The 18,949-nt window shown below is 38.3% G+C and overlaps 1 protein-coding gene across 1 annotated transcript in view; it reads left to right on the top strand.

Annotated features, from left to right (window-relative positions):
• The window catches only part of Prex2 (phosphatidylinositol-3,4,5-trisphosphate dependent Rac exchange factor 2), a 292,170-nt gene that overhangs the window by 120,339 nt on the left and 152,882 nt on the right, over positions 1-18,949 (top strand). The window contains exons 11-18 of the mRNA XM_051159079.1: positions 286-386; positions 4,109-4,212; positions 4,864-4,913; positions 6,468-6,543; positions 10,068-10,140; positions 12,783-12,925; positions 13,058-13,150; positions 15,529-15,677. Coding sequence (XP_051015036.1) covers positions 286-386; positions 4,109-4,212; positions 4,864-4,913; positions 6,468-6,543; positions 10,068-10,140; positions 12,783-12,925; positions 13,058-13,150; positions 15,529-15,677 — 789 coding nt within the window. The remainder of the gene's footprint in view (positions 1-285; positions 387-4,108; positions 4,213-4,863; positions 4,914-6,467; positions 6,544-10,067; positions 10,141-12,782; positions 12,926-13,057; positions 13,151-15,528; positions 15,678-18,949) is intronic.

The following is an 18,949-nucleotide window of genomic DNA, read 5'->3' as shown; positions in this document are numbered from 1 at the left end:
TTTGGGGAGAATGTCATCCTTTAATTAAATCAATTTTCCAATACTCTCTTTGGGAAAGAGGGGCTTCCTCAAGTGCTATTATTTAGTGGGTGGAATTTAGCAGAAGCTCAGTACATGGGAATTCTGGCATAGATTCTGACTTTGTGGTAGTGAGGCCTATGCATGGGGAAAAAAATCTGCTGGAAGACGTCTTGAAAATGGTGCTTTGTGTATGTGAGATTTCTTTCATGATATGGGGACCACACAGACACAGACTTTATCATTTCCATCGTCTTTCTCTTGCAGTGAGTTTGTGTCCTGGCTGTTGGAAATTGGTGAGATTCACAGGCCTGAAGAAGGTGTTCACCTGGGACAAGCATTGTTAGATAACGGGATCATCCACCATGGTGATTATTTCATTAATTTACATGTTTGTGTGTTTTCAAATGGCTTGTGCCTGAGTCCCGCATCTGTTTTATGTAAAATGTTCTGCATTGTACGTACTGTAGAATGGCTTGTTATGGTGCATGGCTATTTCTTTTAGTGCTTTCAATGACTAATGTGTGAAAACAGTGTATCATGGGCTTAAGGTTATACAGTTGTCATTCTTTAGAATGAACAGCCACTGCAGAGGCAAAAGCCAGAATACTAATAAGTGGCAGCTTGTGAACGGAGAGATGACTAGCTTTGACCGGAGTATGTGAGATCGCCCCATGTGGGCAGTGACATTAGTAATGGGCACTGCAGGATGTCTAGCACTTAAGATAGCAGAAGGAGCATCACTTCAGAGAATTTGAGAGCACTCAGTTATAGCAGGATGAACTTTCACGGTGGCCACTTGAGGAACTGCAATAGACCCTCATGTGGCTACACTGTGAGCACCAGGGGCCAGTGTCCTGAGAGGGACTTGTGGTGGGAAAGGTGGGAAGACACCTAGTATCAGCAACACCACCCACTGGCTGTGTACTGAAGGTCAGGACTGTTGGATATCTTCACACAACGGCACCGCCAGGTCTTGGTCTCTGTAGAACTTGACGACTGACTGCATCACTTCAGAGTCCACAGTGTGGATGGTAAAGGCTTTAGCACCCAGAAGACTGAGCCTGACCTAGGAGTAACACAACAAGGGTCCTTTGGAGCCAAACCCACAGATATTAAGAGATATCCATGGGGGGAAAAGGGTGGACTTGGTCTAAATATATGTATATTTGAAATTGTCAAACAAAAAGAAATTTAAAAGATTGACAAATAAAAAAAAATGGAAGCAAATAAAAGAATGGGAGCATGTCAGTCCTAGTCAGCTTATCCCTGGCTGTAGGTACCACTTGCATCAGTAGCAAAATCTCTTTTAAAAGCATTTTCATGTTTGGTTATCTTGTGTATCCTCCTGCTTTGGCACACATTTGGAGTTTAGATGACTCCTTTAGGGAGTCACCTTTCTGGTTCCGGGGATTGAACTTGGGAGTTTGGCCTTGCCAGCAGGTACCTTTCTCCACCAAGCCACCTTCTTGCCCCAGTAATAGAGTCTTGAAATAAAAATACTAAATGAATTTTTAAAATCTGAAATGCAACTTCAAATATTTAAATTGGGAGAATTACAGCTGTTTTGAACAATTACATTTATAACCTGGTTAATTCTTTTTACTGAGGGATGTAGCCCAGAGAACTGTCTGTCAGTATTCTTCTAGCATTTACTGTTTGACTTTAGGAGCCCAGGTTTATTATGCTGCAGTCAGGATTTGATCAACTATAAATTCACCTTTGGAATCTAGCATTTTTATAAAAGGAAACCATTTTTAAAAATCTCTAATTCTCCAAAACTTGGGGTAAGAAACCTCATCATACAAATTCATATTAAAAGAGTAATCCCATTCAAATGAAGAGATCAGAGCTAAATACTCTCGTTATTGAGTACTGCTTCCAGCTGCACTTTTGTAAAAACAGGATTCCTAAAGTAATGTTGAAGGAGCCATCTGTTTAAGAGATATCTAGATAGACAGACAGACAGTCAGACATACACACACAGAGACAGAGACAGAGAGACAGAGAGACAGAGACAGAGAGACACAGACAGAGACAGAGAGACAGAGAGACAGAGACAGAGAGAGAGAAGCTGTTGTTGCTATTATTTACCTTGCATATATTATTGACGTAGTCTGAGATAATGCTTTGCTTTCCTAAGGACTCCTAGGTTGGAAGAACATATGCTCTCTCTATGGCACAATGCTAATATTTGTCTTCTCTAACTACTATCCAGAGTAGAAATTTTTGGGTGAGATTTCAGAACTCTCATTCTCCAGTGTGCTAACGTTGGTTGTATAAGCTTCTGTGAGCTGTTAATCAAATTAAAAATACTCTCAACCTGGTAGTTAGACACAATTATTATTAACATTGAAATTACATAACTAGTACATAATGAATGGGGTGATCAGTTCATGAAACTCGTTTTCCTATTACTTCCCCTTACCTCTGCTATGGGGTTATGTGCAGTGGACACACACAGTGTGTCCACTGCACCAGCTCAGCTGAGTATGTTCTAGTGGATGGCTTGAAATTGGTCAATGCAGGAAACTTTATACCACAGAAGTTAGTGAACTGTGCATCAGCTAGCCTTCTTCTCCACTTGCCCTGACCTCTACTTTCTAGAAGTCACAATTACTGTGCGTCCCTTCTTCTGTCACAACTCTCTGAAAGATTGCAGTGGTTACTTTGGATAGGTCGGTTATGGCAAAGCTATAGGCCTTAAGCTGGCTGATCCCACTTTTAGCTCTTTGGGGAGACCAAGAGTCTGCTTAAACATTCCAAGAAGATTTTATCAGCCTGTCCAAGGATGTTTGGTCCCACACAGAGTTAGGCAAGAAATAACTTGTTAGCTGAAGTAGCACAAGATAACTTGTAATTAGGCTCCTGGTCTGCAGCATTCCAACCTCCCTGTGTCCCCGATCCAGTCTGCCTTTGCAGACTTCTTTTCAGTTTTGCAGCATTTTTGTTGAGGAATTTTGCAGCTCTGTTTGCTAGTGATATTAAGCTGTGGTTTTATTTCCTTGTAGTGTCCTCATCAGGAGTCATAAACTGAGTGAGGAACTATTCCTCTCTCTTCAGGGCTTTTGTTTTGTTTTGTTTTTTGTTGTTTTGGCTTTTTGTTTGTGGGGAGAGAGTTTGAGAAGGATTTGCTTTAATTTTTTTTAGGCATTTGTTTAAGTGTTCACCAAGGAAGCCATCATTCCTAATGATAAGGGTTTTGAGAAATGAAAATTTTATCCCGTAGATGACACTGAAGGCTAGCCATTCTTATTTCCCATTGAGGATGAAGAAGAAAAAGAAACAAGTGACACATAAAAGGGCTGGCCAGTGGAATAGATCTTAAATTTTTTGGACCTGTTACATACTGAGAGTATTCAGTAGTCTCTGGAGGCTTGAGTACAAGAGCCACGTCTTGGATTGGTGTATGTGTGGTCTTGTCCCCATCACTATATCATGTGATCAGGGAGTTACAAGCAAATATCCACTTGTAGGTCTGAGGATAAAAACCAAAAACCAAACCAAACAAACCAAGACAGAAACAGAAATAACTTGCTTACTATCTAAATATCTACTCTTTATAATTTTTAAATTAAAATTTATTTTATTTTGTGAGCAAGGTCTTTCTCTGTAGCTCATGCTGGCCTGTAACTTACTTTGTAGCCCAGGCTGGCCTCAAACTCACTAGGTAGGTGTTAGGCTGGCTTTGGACTCAGCAATCCCCCAGCCTCAGCCTCCCCAGTTCTAGGCTTAAAGGTATACACTAAAACACTGAGCTGAGTGTTTGCTTTTTGACTTTGAGTTCAGTGTTGGGGACCTTGTCAAGAAATAGGAAGCATGGCTGTGCATTTCAGAAGTAACAGTGCATGCTCTATGCTTACATACCTCCACACATGTGATGCCAGCTGAGTATCATGGACTGCAATCAAAAGTTTCAATGTAGCAAAGGAAAAAAAAAAAACTTACAAACTTTCCTGTTGCAAATATTGGATTGACATTACTTTGCTAGAAAATCAGCAGTTTTATAAATTGTGAGTATTTGGTAAACATGTTTTCATATGGCAATGTAGTTCACCGCTATGTTACTGTGACATTTTTGTGTTCTCAGTTACCGATAAGCATCAGTTCAAGCCGGAGCAAATGCTGTACCGATTCCGCTATGATGATGGTACATTTTACCCCAGGAGTGAGATGCAGGATGTGATCTCAAAGGTAATGGCATCTTCAGCCAATCCATAGCAAGATTCTTGTTGCTGGGCTTGGGGAAGATGAAAAGCTACTGAGAGGCTTGAAAAAGCATTAATATATATCTTATAAGCAGCCTTCATCTTACCAAGACTTCTGAAATTCCAGTGTTAGATGATTTATTTTCCTCTCTGGTTCTAAATGGAAATGGAGTCTCACTCAGAAGGTACCAGTCATTGAAAATTCTTTCATGTGGAGCATCCTCTGATCAAGACATTTGTTCAAATTTACAAAACAGAAACATAAGGACAAAAACCCATTTTTATTGGTCCCTTGTAAATTTTATACTGAAATATGACAAACACATAGTCTAAATTTATTGCCATGTAAGCTTTCTGTTTAATATATATCTTATAATTTATATTAAGAAGTATTTTAGGAAACCCTTCATATATGTCATACATATATGACAGGTTCACAGTAAAATCCCATCATGTTTTTCAGTGTCTTAACTCCTGCTTTTATCATGTATTTCAATGTTTGCATATATTTTTAGTTTTGCTGAGATTACGTAATGACTGAAGGAGACTGAAAGAGAGTTGCTTTTATTATTCAGAAAGTTCACTAGCGTGTCTCTTGAATGATCTTATTCATTCTGGCCTGCCTTGTCTCCCACAGGGTGTAAGACTGTACTGTCGTCTTCATAGTCTGTTTACCCCAGTGGTCAGGTGAGTCCGCCTCTCATGAGGCCATAAAAGGATCTGTTTACGTTTCCCGTGAGAACTTGGACTACTCTAAGTAATTATTTACCTCAAATATTTCTATATTTTTCTGGCACCATATAGTCACTGTATTTTCCCTTTGTTATACTTTCAAGATTTATTTTATTATTATTTCATACCATGTTCTCTAGCTGAACATGAAATAATCCAGATTACCTTAGTATTTAATAAATGGTACTTGAATGATCTAGAAGTGATTCAAAAATACTATTAATTATGAGTGTTCACATCTAGGAAGATTTTTAGATTATATATAACATATACATGAATAATTGAATATTGGTTATATATTTTATATTTCCTTTTGATAGGCTTTTCCCCTCAAAAGGCAATATTTTGTATTGGAAACTTAAGAATTATTTTAGACTAATAGATATAATTTTGAAGTTTATTAACTAACTCATTTTCAAAACAAATGGATGTTCCTTTTTATAGAAATAAATATATTTTAAGTGATGGATATAAAATCCAAATATTTGTGTGCAACGATTTTATTTTACATGCTTAATGTCAATTTTAAGGTAATGGATGCATAGAGAGATAGAGCAATAGAATAGATAAATAGATAGATAGATGGATGGATGATAGGTAGATGATAGCTAGATAAAAGATAAATGAATAGATAAATGATTGATGGGTGGGATGGATAGATGATAGAGAGATAGATGATTGCTAGATAAATGATTGCTAGATGATAGATACATAATAGATAGATGATAGATAAGTAAATAGATGATGGTTGGATGGATGGATGGATGGATGATGATAGATGATTTAGAGATGATAGATATATAATAGATAGATGATAGGTAAATGGGTAGATAGATGATAGATAGATAGATAGATAGATAGATAGATAGATAGATGATAGATAGATAGATGATAGATAGATGATAGATAGATAGATGATAGATAGATGATAGATAGATAGATGGATAGATAAATGATACATGGAACAGAGATAGACGTAGATTGCTTCCAGGAGTTTCTGTCTGCTAATGGAACGCCCTCTTACACAGCATAAACGCTGTGAGTAGGTTCTTCAGGAAAACTACATGTCTTCCTACCTACTTGTCCTAACAAATGTCTACTTAGTAGCAGGCTTCACAGTGTAAAATTGGGAAATAATGAATGTGGGTAGTTTTAGTAGCCATGACTTAGGGGTAGAAATTCTATTTTGTTATTCCCCCATTAACGAGATACCATTTTTTCCAGCTAATTAACCACCAGGTATGGTAGCAGTAATAACCTTGTGTGTAAAAAAAGAAATGTGCTATTTTGGTATTTTAATGATATAATCTGTCTTATCTTATATAAGATAACAGATTCTTGTCTCTTACACACTTTGTTTCCCTCCCTTATAGATGCAGACATTGGGCAGTTGAAAGCTCATTCGTAGATTTTTCTTTTTGTACACTGATACTGAATGGGAGGATTTACCTGTGCTCACTCTCACTTAGTCTCTTGCCTAATGCTTTTTGTTGTCTTCTTCATTTGTAGAGATAAAGATTATCACTTAAGAACCTACAAATCTGTTGTCATGGCCAACAAATTGATAGACTGGTTAATTGCACAGGTAAGGAGGCAAGTAGCCATCGCTGTGATTCCTCTCTCCCCACTTAACTTTGAGTGTGTGAGTTGGGACCCTGCCTTCAGGTGACACACTGTGAGCTCCTTTTCTGCCTTCCTACAGATAGCATGAAGTCAGGACTTGAAGCTAGTTCCTGGGATCTTGAACATCCGTTATGCTATCTTCTTTTTTCCAAAAATAACATATTCCTCTTTTTAAAACATGAGCTGAGTTTCATTTTAAAAAAAGAAGCATAATTTGAGTAACAATAAAGAATAGCTATGTTTAGTCATAAATTGTCTTGCATGCTTTTTCTACTAATTTGGTTTAAAGTATGTGTTCATTAGTCCTCAGAGATTATTCCAATCTCCCGTGTCACTAAATAGCAGCCGGGCTTGGAGAACCTAAGCCTTCCTATCTGCAAAGTGAGGAGGCTATTTTTACTGTTGCTCACATTCATCAGATTAAATATTTGTTATTTGCTTATAAGTAAAACAAATGAACACACCTGACACATCACAGAACTTTTCAAATACAAATTTACTTAGTTACTTCCATATTAGGTCAACTAATAAATGCTTGGATATATTCTGCTGATTAAAGGCAAGACACTAAGAAAAGGTGATACAGACCTGAACTTGCTGCCTGGGCAGGGGGTTGCTTGGTTGAAATGCAGTCATTACACGTAATAAATATTTCAGTCAATTCATAAGCAGCATTACTCTCTTTTCTTCTTTTTAAGACAGGGTCTCTCTGTGTAGGACTGGCTGTCCTGGACTCACTTTGTAGACCAGGCTGACCTCAAACTAAAGGATCCACTTGCCTCTTTCTTCCAAGTGCTGGGATTAAAGGCCTGTACTATCCAGGCCTGGCCCAGCCTTACTCTTTGGTTTACAATCAAATATCATTATTTTCCTTTATAAATAGTAATAAAATTAGATATTTAACTTTAAAAGACAGTTTAGGATTTTTATTGCTTAGCATTGTTTTCTAAACTTTTCAAGGTGACCTGTTTTGTATTTCATTGAACATAAATTTTTACTTTGAGAACTTTCTTTTCTTTCTCTTTGGTCTTTTGAGACAGGCTTTCTCTTTGTAGCTTTGGCTGTCCTGGACTTGGTCTGTAGGCCAGGCTGGCCTGGAACTCACAGAGATTCACTTGCCTCTGCCTTTCAAGTGCTGGCATTAAAGACAGGAGCCACCGTGGCTCTTCTACCTTAGAAGAATCAAATAATGACTCTGCTAATACCCTGAATTACATGACCAGTAGCGCTCCAGTGTGATAGCTTCTGACGCTTTTATACTGTAGTCTCATGTGCACCTAGGTTGACTCTTTGTTTAGTAGGAGAATTTCACACACAATCCAGGGTGCTCTACAACTAGAGTGAACTCACATGATGCACGGTATGTGGGAGAAGACTGAAGAAAATGCACGTGTAGCAAAACCCGAGGACACCAAATCAACATTTAAATCCTAACCCAGAAAGTCAGTTACCAATTTCAGGGGTGAAAGTAGTTGTGCTTCCTAACATTTATGAAAAAAAAAAAAAATGGAGTTAGTTTCAGAAAGTCTGAAACACGCTGAGAGAAAGTATTTTGTTACTTCAGTGTCTGAAACTCCCATGAGGTTGTCTCAAGCAACCCATATCTGATGCCAGCTCTGCTGAAACTGAGGCGAGCTTAAATATGTCACTCCATTTCTAGCGTGTAGTGTTTTCAACCGCTTACCTCAGCCTACAACAGCCAGCCAGGGCATCTTGTACTGGCCACTGCAGGTTCATAATTTGCTATTGTGAAATGAGTCCCTTTAAGGCAGACGGTCTCGGCTCTTATTGCTGAGTCAACATAGAACATGTGGGCTGCCTTAGGAGAGGCAGGCATAGTATTGGGATGATAGGGGAGCAAACAGAAGTGCTGAATTTAGGAGAAGAAGAGACAAAGCGAGGCTCCCATTACACCAAGCCTTGAATACGACTTAATCTGCACATCAATGATCCATACTAAATGGGTTTGGACAGCTTTATTGGATGGATTAGAGTTGGACTGCAGTGCGGCAGTCTTGGTGCTGTTTTGGATGCTGTTGATGTCTGTGTTATGTGAGTGATATCAACTTGGGAAATACTGTGGCTTTTGTTCTTTTCTGCACTCATTCTCAGCTTGCTAGAGAATGATGCTTCTATTATAATAGCTTGTAATTGAATATCTTATCCCACAGAGTTGCTCCTCATTGGATAAATGCATCAATGCATTTCTAGAACATCATGCCATTTGCTTGTGTGTGATGTGCAGGAACCATTTATATTTTTTAATTAAACAAGTTTTTGTTTCATCCTATCCAAACAATATTTTGTTCACCTTCCTTCAGTGCTTGCCAAGTCTAGGTAGACCCAAAAGAATTTTTAAAAGATATAGGATCATGTCAGTATTTCAGATTACATTTATACATTTTCCTTTTAATGATATATTAGTCTGGTAAATGTAACATTTAAATAGTCAAAACATTCAAAGCTTTCAGCATGAGCATGACACTTTAACTAACTACTGCAATAAAACATCAGGACACATGCAGGTGTGTCCTAGTCTTTGAGACATTGTTGATCAGTTGGGCTCATTCTTAGTTCTTCTGTAAAATTCTCCTTCAGCACCATCTTGCATAGAAGTCCTCATGGATACTCCAGCTGGGCTCAGGGCCTTTTTCTGTGTGCCTAGTTTCCTGAGAGAACCGAGCTGATTAAGAATGTTAACTAAATTGGATACTTAAGTAGGTACCACTTTTAAAGTGATCAAATCCTTCGCAAGATCCAAATTACTGGAAGGAAGGAAAAAGCCTTTTGTTTGAGAGTTTTAATGTGTGACAATTCGAACTTGGCTTGATATTTAGAAACAAATAAACATATATTTTTGAATAGCTGCATAAAGCTTATCAAACACCTGGATTGCTGAAGATACTAAGCACATCATCTACAAGTGCATAGTCTATTTGCTTTGACGGGTGACCGGGTTAAAGTTGTCACACCCAGAGGTAAAGCTGTATCTTGGTGCTTTACAGACACTGTAAGTCCTGGCATTTCCTTGGTGGAGGGGAGTGACACTGACTGGGCTCAGGCAGTGGTAGGAAACTGGACTAACAGAGGGAAAGAGATGGGCCTGAAATTTTGGAAAGGGAAGCTGGAGATGAATAAAACCAAGACTAGAAGATCTTGAAAGCACAGCAGAATATTTTGATTTTGATTATTACATTTTTTGATTGTTAAAAAAGCCTAACTTTAGAACATGAAATTCTTGCACGGTACAGTTGAATTCTGCAATGGCCAAAGTTAGAAGGACTCCAGAAAAAATATGTTCATTTAGATAAGGGAAGAAGAAATTCAAAATTAGAGTGCTGATGATGGAGATGAAATAGAAGTGTGGGTGATTTCGGTAGAGTACTTAAATGCTAAGAAAAGGACTAGGAAAAAGTTACGTAATATGCCAGAGACGTTCCTATTACCACGCAGAGTGATTTTTGTTGCTGTTGTTGTTGTTAACAGGGTGATTGCCGTACCAGAGAAGAGGCGATGATATTTGCAGTTGGACTCTGTGACAATGGATTCATGCACCACGGTAGGAGCTCTTACCCTGCCTCCTCACACATGGATTTCATTGTTTTGGTTCTTCTTGGGACATTGGGAGTGACTCAGTGCTCCACTAAGATCAAGACAACCTGTCTGGGTCTTGCCATGGGTCCCCAATGAGTCACCACATCTGCAAGTGATTTTACTCATGCTGCCATTTTTATGCCCATGGCTGTATCTACCAGTTTTTTTTTTTTAAATTGTCTTGACTCCAGAAGAATTATGACATAACTTGAAACTTTCATTTTCTTTTTAAAATCTCATATATGTCTTTGAATTCATTTTATATTAGACTTATGATCTTGCCTGACTGACAGTATATAGTGGAATGGTTCAGTAAGAGCGTATATGGTTAATATTTATTGTCCATTTTAGGAAATCAGACTCAAGATCATCTCACAGAACTATATCTCTGGAAACAAACACTTCTTACTCTACTAAAGATTCTCTTTCTTGCTTGATCACTTCAAGCAAATCAATAAGCATTAGTGTTTTATTTTAATTTCTCCAGCTTTCAATGTAATGAGCATTTCCTCTATCTATGCTATCTTCCACAATCCAGGCACCCCAACAGTCTCTTTTCAGTTACTAATGCAGTGTGCTTCTCAGCATATGCTTGAGATATCACTCATATCCATTTATCAAATGCCTTCCGAAGGCTATCAACAACTGTATGAAAAAGGAAGGCAAAAGTCAGACCCCACTCTCCACTCAACTGTGGAGAATGTCCTGTCCATGCCTCGTATTTGACCACGTCCCCTGAATGGGGAGACCTGGGGGCACTCAGAGGAAGGATAGCAGGCTACCAAGAAGAGACTTGATACCCTATGAGCATATACAGGGGGAGGAAGTCCCCCTCAGGAACAGTCATAGGGGAGGGGAGTAAGGGGAAAATGGGAGGGAGGGAGGAATTGGGGGATACAAGGGATGGGATAACAATTGAGATATAATGTGAATAAATTAATAAAATATATTTAAAAAAAGAAAAAGGAAGGTGAGTACCACTTACAGCCATTTGGAGAGCATCCTTTCTCATCATGTACTTCTTGGGGAAATCTGTCCCATGTCCTAATGTCTAGATCACCTTGAGTGTTAAGACAGACAAATATTGGCCCCTGGAGAGCAAACTATTGATAGAATAAACTATAATATCTTAAGAGATTAGAACTATAAACTCCAACTGACACCTCTCAGTTTTCTCTTTAGCCCAGCTCAAGACCAGGCAACAACAGGAAGTAAGCGTTTATTGCAAAGTACTGACAACCAAAGTTAAGCTGACAAAAGTCTCCAGCCTAGATTTCTTGGTGCTTCTGTTGCCTGCTATGGGCTGGCTGCTTGGAGAAAGTATCATGTGATCTTTTGGGAAATGATGAGATCATGGAGGCAAAACCTAACTCGGTCCAAAGTGTTTTTCCTTTCTGTTGTTCACTGTGGCTCGTGTTACTTTTTATTGTGTGGTGGTTTTGCTTGCCACCATGTGACCAGATGCACTTCCACTCAAAGATCGCCCATGCGTCATCTGCTCCACATTATTTGCTGGAACTCTGGAAAAATAATGAAAGCCATAGTTGACTTTTTGGTTGTTTGACATGCCAACTTGGTTACAGGTAGTGCTTTAGTGTAGTGAAGGCAGGGGGAATATTTCTTTGACCCTCAATTTGCAGGTGGGAAAACTAAAATGAAGAGAGTTTAGACAATTTTCTAATTTCCACACTCAGAATTGGCCCCTGACCTGGACTAATTCATCACAAACTTAAGTGTCCTGGGACCACAGCCTTCCTGTTACTGTGAGTCACCTTGTCCTCACGAGTACACTACAAGGTACTAATGACAGAGAATGAGAAACACAGACATCTCTTTTAAAGTATTTTGTGGCTGGGAAGATCTTATTCAATATACATTGTTATTATCTGTATCTGCCTGTAGTTTAAACAAGAGTAACAAAATGCACTCCAACATACACTACAATTTATCAGCTTATACCAGGGATCTTAGAGGCTATGTGAAAATAGAAATATTAGCATTTACATAAAAGAGAGAAAATTGACCTTGGCAGAAATAAAGTTATTTGTCAATGTTGCTTCAAAATACAGAAGAAATAGCAAGTCATGGAAACTAAAATAACACTTTGCCTAGAAAAAGACATATTTCTAGTCTGTAGTGTTGGACCAACTGGGACCCTTCAGTGGGAGTTGTTTACACATAGAAAGATAATATGCAGCAGGGTTGAATTTCCTCATAAAGATGTAGAGCATTAAAAACATACTTACAATGTGTTCTGAAAGTGGAAAATGCCTTAAATCTTTATGTGTAAATTGCATGAGGTTTATGAGTTAGTGTATTTTCTTTCTTAAATTTTGATTTTCATTTGGACAATGGGAAATTAAGAAATGCAGCCTTGAAAAGATACAACTTACTTTAAAAGGCAAAGTCTTGAAGATAACAGTGATTTACCCAAAAAGTAGCCATAAGCCATTGGTGGAATCTGAGGGGTATCTGTGAGAAGACCTTGTTCTAGGAGTCTAACACTGGCCTCATTGTTGGCAAGAGCTCCCTGAGTGTGCACTGGTGTGGAAAGTGCATGTGAGATCCTAGTTCACTGTAATTATTTGAATCCCTCTATTTCTGCAGTCCTTGAAAAAAGTGAATTCAAAGATGAGCCTCTACTTTTCCGCTTTTTTGCCGATGAGGAAATGGAAGGATCAAATATGAAACACAGGCTCATGAAGCACGACTTGAAGGTTGTGGAAAATGTCATCGCTAAGTCGCTGTTGGTAAGCTACTGTGGCCTCACGCGGCCTCCTGGTGTGGCGGTTAGCAGGAGACCCTAGTAACGCGTTGACGCTTTCAACCGTTGTGATGCCCTCCTTGTTCTTTGTCAATAATATTAGTATTTTACATTTCAGATTAAATCCAACGAAGGCAGCTACGGCTTTGGCCTGGAAGACAAAAATAAAGTTCCAATAATAAAGTTAGTGGAAAAGGGGTCCAGCGCCGAGGTAATGTGAATTAGCATTTTTGTTAAAAGTTTGTTAACATGCTATACAGTACCAAGCTGAAATCAACCATTATTGGATACCGTCATCTCTCTCTCTGAACAATCATGTGTTGAGGTTCTTCCCCATAGGGCTGGATTGGGAGCAGCTGAAACTGTGTCTCAGTAATGCCTGGTGATGGGAGGGGGTGGTTTAAAAAAAATCTACAGCTCCATATCTCGGAGTTATCAACTGGGATGTTCCGTGTTTTCAGTATCTTCACAATCGTAAATCCATCCTGGAGCTCCATGGGGGCTACATAGGATGTGACAGTTGTGGTATGTATGTCAAATGGTGCTTCTCGGCAGTGTCTGCTCTCTTCCCCCTTCACTGTTTTTGCATGACTATAATTTCCATCAGTAAAGCAAAGCACGTCGACTCTCTCAATGGATTAATGGTAACTGACACTTTCCTACATCACTATGTTTTTAAGCAGTGCGCTCTTCTAATCACTGATTCCATCGCTGAGAAATACTCCTGTGGTAGCAGTTATATATTAAGTAACATTCTAGATTCCAGGACTATAGACATATAGACGTATAGCAGACAAAATTTCTTATTCTGAGTTGCAATGATAGTTTAGTCCTTAACAATCTTTCTGTATCAGCATAAAGACTTGAGTTCGATAAAAAAAAACACACACACACATTTTTTAAAAAGTGCAGTGTGTGCACTTGTAACTCTGTGCTTAGGAGGTGGAGGCAGGGATTCCTGAGATCACAGGCCAGCTGTCCTAGGCACTTGGTGAGTATCAAGCCATTGAGAGACCTCTCTCAAAGGAGGTAACAAGGTGGAGCAACACCCAGGGTTGTCCTCTGCCTGCCACATGCATACACACAGACACACAGACACACACACACACACACACACACGCACACACACACACAAACTATCTGTCTTTCTAATTCTCTCTGTCTTTTTCTCTGGTCTCCTTCCATCTCTCTCTCTGTCTTCCTGTTTCTCTTTTTATCCCTCTTTCTCTTGCCTCTTTCCTTCCTCCTTTCTTCTCTGTTCTGGAGTTTACTTTCCAGGGCTGTACTACAATGCTATTGAAGACTCGTGGCCCTGCTACCTAACTTACAAGACACATAACCCCTAAGCAAACACCTCAGTGTTTAGGTCTTAAATAAAAATGTAAGAACTGCAGAAGTAAGACACACATAATTTTAAATCTGATTACTAAAGCCAGTGGTACACTGTATATGTTAATACTAAAGGTCTTTTCTTTCACAAAAGTGTGCAAGATAAAGTTTTCTATGTAGCACTCCAAGTGCAAATATATTAGCTCTGGTCCATTTGTACTCTGTTGGTGTATCTGGCCTTCAAATGATTGTGGTCAATAATTCTACAGAAGAAGATGCTCTTTGCAGGCATTTTTAGAGGCAGTCTTATGGCAGAGCTTCTTTTACTCTGCCATAGACCAAAAAAAAAAAAAAAAAAAAAAACCAAAAAAACAAACAAAAAAAAACCAACAACAACAACAACAACAACAAACCTCCCCCCAAAACAAAACAAAACAAAAACAAAAACAAAAAAACCCAAAAAACAAAAAACAAAACCAGAAAAAACCCTGTCTCATCAGGTAGCTGGAGTCCAAAACAGCAGGGAATTTATGGGCAGTCTGGCAGGTTAAGAACATCTTTGCTAACTGTATGGGTAATAGTGTCCTTTTCCTCTTTCAGCATGATGCATTAGGGTCAGCTATGCACTTTTTGGACTGGACTTGCGTGGATTCCTGGCCACTATTTCCATTCTTTTGTACTAGGCACACTAATATTGATGTAGGCTGGAGATATATATTGATTGTGGTTTATATATTCATGGGTCAATAAATATATTTATATACAATATATATGTATAAATATATAATATATGAAGTACATATATTTATATAATATATAAAACATATATGTGTATATTTTCTATATGTGTGTGTTTCCACATATATATATACATATATATACACATATATATATAGACAATCTGTTAGAAACACAGTAAAAGTAATTAACCTGCCGTTTGTAAGTTAAAGGATGAGATTTTTTTTTTTAAGTTAAAGGGTCTGTTACTATAACAGCAAGAGAGAGGCAAAGATGGGTACAGTATTAAAGAAAAGCTTGCATGGGTGTGAGGACAGTTGATTTCAACAAAGCTTTCCAGTCTCATTTACAATGATGCCACAGATTATTATAATTGTTACTTCATTCATGATTCTGTTATATAAATTAACATAAAGCTGTTGTAGATATGCTCTCAAGTCCAAATTTATACATGCTGAGCCTTCCCCAATTTAGTTGTATGAAAACCTAAAGTACATATTATTCTTGCCACTTTTCCCTTAGATGGCTGGCATGGAAGTTGGGAAGAAGATTTTTGCTATTAATGGTGACCTGGTTTTTCTGAGACCTTTCCATGAAGTTGATTGCTTCCTGAAATCGTGCTTAAACAGCAGAAAGCCGCTGAGAGTCCTCGTGAGCACAAAGCCAAGGGAGTAAGTGATGCAGTTATGGGAGTAAGTGGGAGAGCAGTTGGCTTCTCCAGTTAGTTATTTCTAGTTAGCTAGTTATCATTAGGCCTCACTGTCACTGACCATTTATACCTCCCCAGCATGATGACTACAAGTGTCTAGATGCTAGAGGAGGTGGCATGGTTTGTTGTGATAGGTGCTCACTCCTGAATTAAATGATGTTGGTAGCAATGATATTTTCTTTTACTATCCAAACTTTGCTGCTCTGGGTTCTGGTGAGTATGACTGAGTGAAAAATGACTTAGCTGAACACCTGAAAGTCAGGAATAAAGAACTACATATTTGGCTATAGGAAGTTTGTGTGATTAGATACAGCCTATAATGTGCTGCTCATATGTATAAAATCAAATCTACATGGTGCACCATGGGTGTGCATACTTAGTAAGCTGCCCTTTCCTTTAAACAAAACCAACCCGAACTTTGGTTGATTTCTCTGCTTCTATCTACATAAGCAGAAACAATACCAACATTTGTGTCCATCCTTTAGTGTTATGACCGAATAGCTAAGATAACTTGAAAGAGTGGAGGATTACTTTGGCTCATAGTTGCATAGATGTAGTCCTTCATGACAGGAGGGAATGGCGTTGCAAAATTGGCCACCCAATGATGCTCAGAAAGCAGAGAGGGAGCAAGGAATGGTCCCCAGAGAAGGCATCCCTTCAAAACCATGCTCCCAGTGACCCATCTCTTCCAGCAGGGCACTAGTCCTAATGTCCCAGCAAATGCATATTGTTGTAATATGTATCAATAATGAAAAATAAACTCAGCAATTGTTTTCAAAACAGTAGTGGGTGTTTATGTGTAGTCAAATTTGAAGGAAAATATTTTCCTCTACAGAAACTAAAGCTTCTTTAATTGCAATGTTTGTTGTATGTGCAGTTCATTGGCTTTTCTTGTCTAATTTATTTCTATTAATGACCTGATATTTCTTTCTCAGATTAGTCATCAACTGGTGCATCAACTGGTTGATATAACATGTATGTAAAGTATTTAACAATGCATGTGAGTGAGCTATGTCAGTGTTACTATTTAAAATTTGTGTCATTGGAAAAAAAGCAATTTCATTAATTTTAAGATTAATGATGTCACTAAAAAGAAAAAAATTGTTAATTTTAATAATGTAGGAAAATGTTATCACTATAGCTGGCACTCTTACAGTCTTTAAATTTCTTTTGTATATATAATATTATATAGTGAACATTCAGGAACAGCTGGATGTGTCATGTGCACACTTTTCTTGAGTCTGAGTACAGTGTAATGGGCTAGATTCTCCCCAGTACATCTCCTTGTGACAATGCTAAATCATTAATTGTCACGAGTGCTTTAGCTCATAATGTAATGCACTAAGTAGCTGAAAGAATACATGTAACTTGTTAATACAGTTTCCTACAGGGAACCCTGGGCTAGTGGGCAGCAAAGAACCACAGCAATGCCCTCTCTCTACTTATAATTACAGTTTATTTATTTTTTATTTTTTTGTCTATCTCTGCCTGGGGTAAGGCTATCTTAGTTGCCTATCTCCTGGCACATTTAGGACATTTAAAAGGAAAAAAAGTCTTTTAGAAGGAATACAGAGATATTCATAACAATTCCTACTGAATATAAGTACATGCCTCATGGCCACCTGGTTTACTCCTATACCTTATCTGCTTGCATGGACATTTCACTAATTTCAAGAGCACAGAGCCAATGACGTCAGAACTAAACAGATAGGAATGAATTTCAGCCATCAGAGTCTTGGGCTCACGTTTTTCAATCCTTCCTTAAGTACTGCTGTGCAGTATCTAGAACCCAAGGTTCAAGCCTTACCTCCACCACTGCCCTGCTACCTGTCCTTTCCAGGTCCTCATTGGTGAGAAGGCACAAGATCGCTCTACCACAGAGCTAGCAAGACTCTGATCACATCTTGGTTTCTACCAAGTGTTTGAAGTGTTTGATGCTCACTGCAGGCATCCTATAGTAGTCAGTACTCACTAGTGTTGTTTTATGATGCCCTAAATAATTTTATAATTTTATTTCATTGCTTCTTTATTGCATCAAGAGCATATTTTGCATTGTATTTAAAAACAACTTTAAAAGATGGCATAATTGTGCTGGTCAGATGGCTCAGCATTTAAAGGCACTTGCCACCAAACCCATTATATAGAGGGAGAGAACTGAGTGCTGAAAATTGTCCTTTGACCTACACACACACACACACACACACACACACACACACACACACACACACACACACACACAGAGAGAGAGAGAGAGAGAGAGAGAGAGAGAGAGAGAGAGAGAGAGAAACAGACAGACAGACAGGCAGACAGAGACAGACAGAGACAGACAGACAGAGAGAGACAGAGACAGACATACAGACACACCTAGAGACACAGAAATAATCAATGAATAAATAATGAAAGATTGCATATTTTTGTTTTCTTTTAATATACTTAAAATGTGTCTTTCCCCTAATATTCTCATTATATTGAGTTCTATAGATTATTCACATATATTAAAGTAAAAATTATCTCTATTTAAGAGACATTGTGATAATAACAGGCATATAAACTTATTTACAGTAAAAATAGAAGAAAGTATGGAGTATAATACATTAGTATATTTGACAAAATATAAATAAGATAGAGTAGTGTTTATGTGGGAAATCCACCTGTAAGTGGTGAGCATATGTTCTTTAGACAGTTACTCTGGTTTCTATTGAGGAGAATATCTTGTAAGGTAAAATTCTAAGAACTCAAAACTCAAGTAGATGCTTTGTGCACTGGGGGCTGTGTCCTGGCATCCCAAGACAGTCTCCATGCTAAATTCTGGTAGAAACTCTCAACACTCCACTGCGAGGAGCAAACATGTGCTCAGAGACACTGCAGTGGGCTTTGGCAAGTAATAGCAGTTATGGTCATCTTATTATAGTTGATACCACAAAAGTGCATCCATTCTTGACATTTTCATTTGAAATTGAACATCTAAATCACATAGATTACTAGTTTTCTCTTCATTCCAAGTTTCTGATATGTAAAGAGTTGGAAGCTTTTTGAAAGCTTTGACACATTCCAGGTACTTACAAGGATCTATTTATTATGTGTTCACTGACATGTCCCTGACAAATAACTCTGAAGTCATTATTTCTCTTGTCACACTGTGACAAATAGCTGACATAAGCAACGCAAAGAAGGAAGGGTTTATTTTAGCTCATGGTTTCAAAGGATTCAGTTCATGATTGCTAGGACAGCACA

Source organism: Acomys russatus, chromosome 2 (genome assembly GCF_903995435.1).
Source record: "Acomys russatus chromosome 2, mAcoRus1.1, whole genome shotgun sequence".
Lineage (NCBI taxonomy): Eukaryota > Metazoa > Chordata > Mammalia > Rodentia > Muridae > Acomys > Acomys russatus.
Note: the sequence above shows the minus strand (reverse complement) of the source record. Positions and strands in the feature narration are given on the sequence as shown.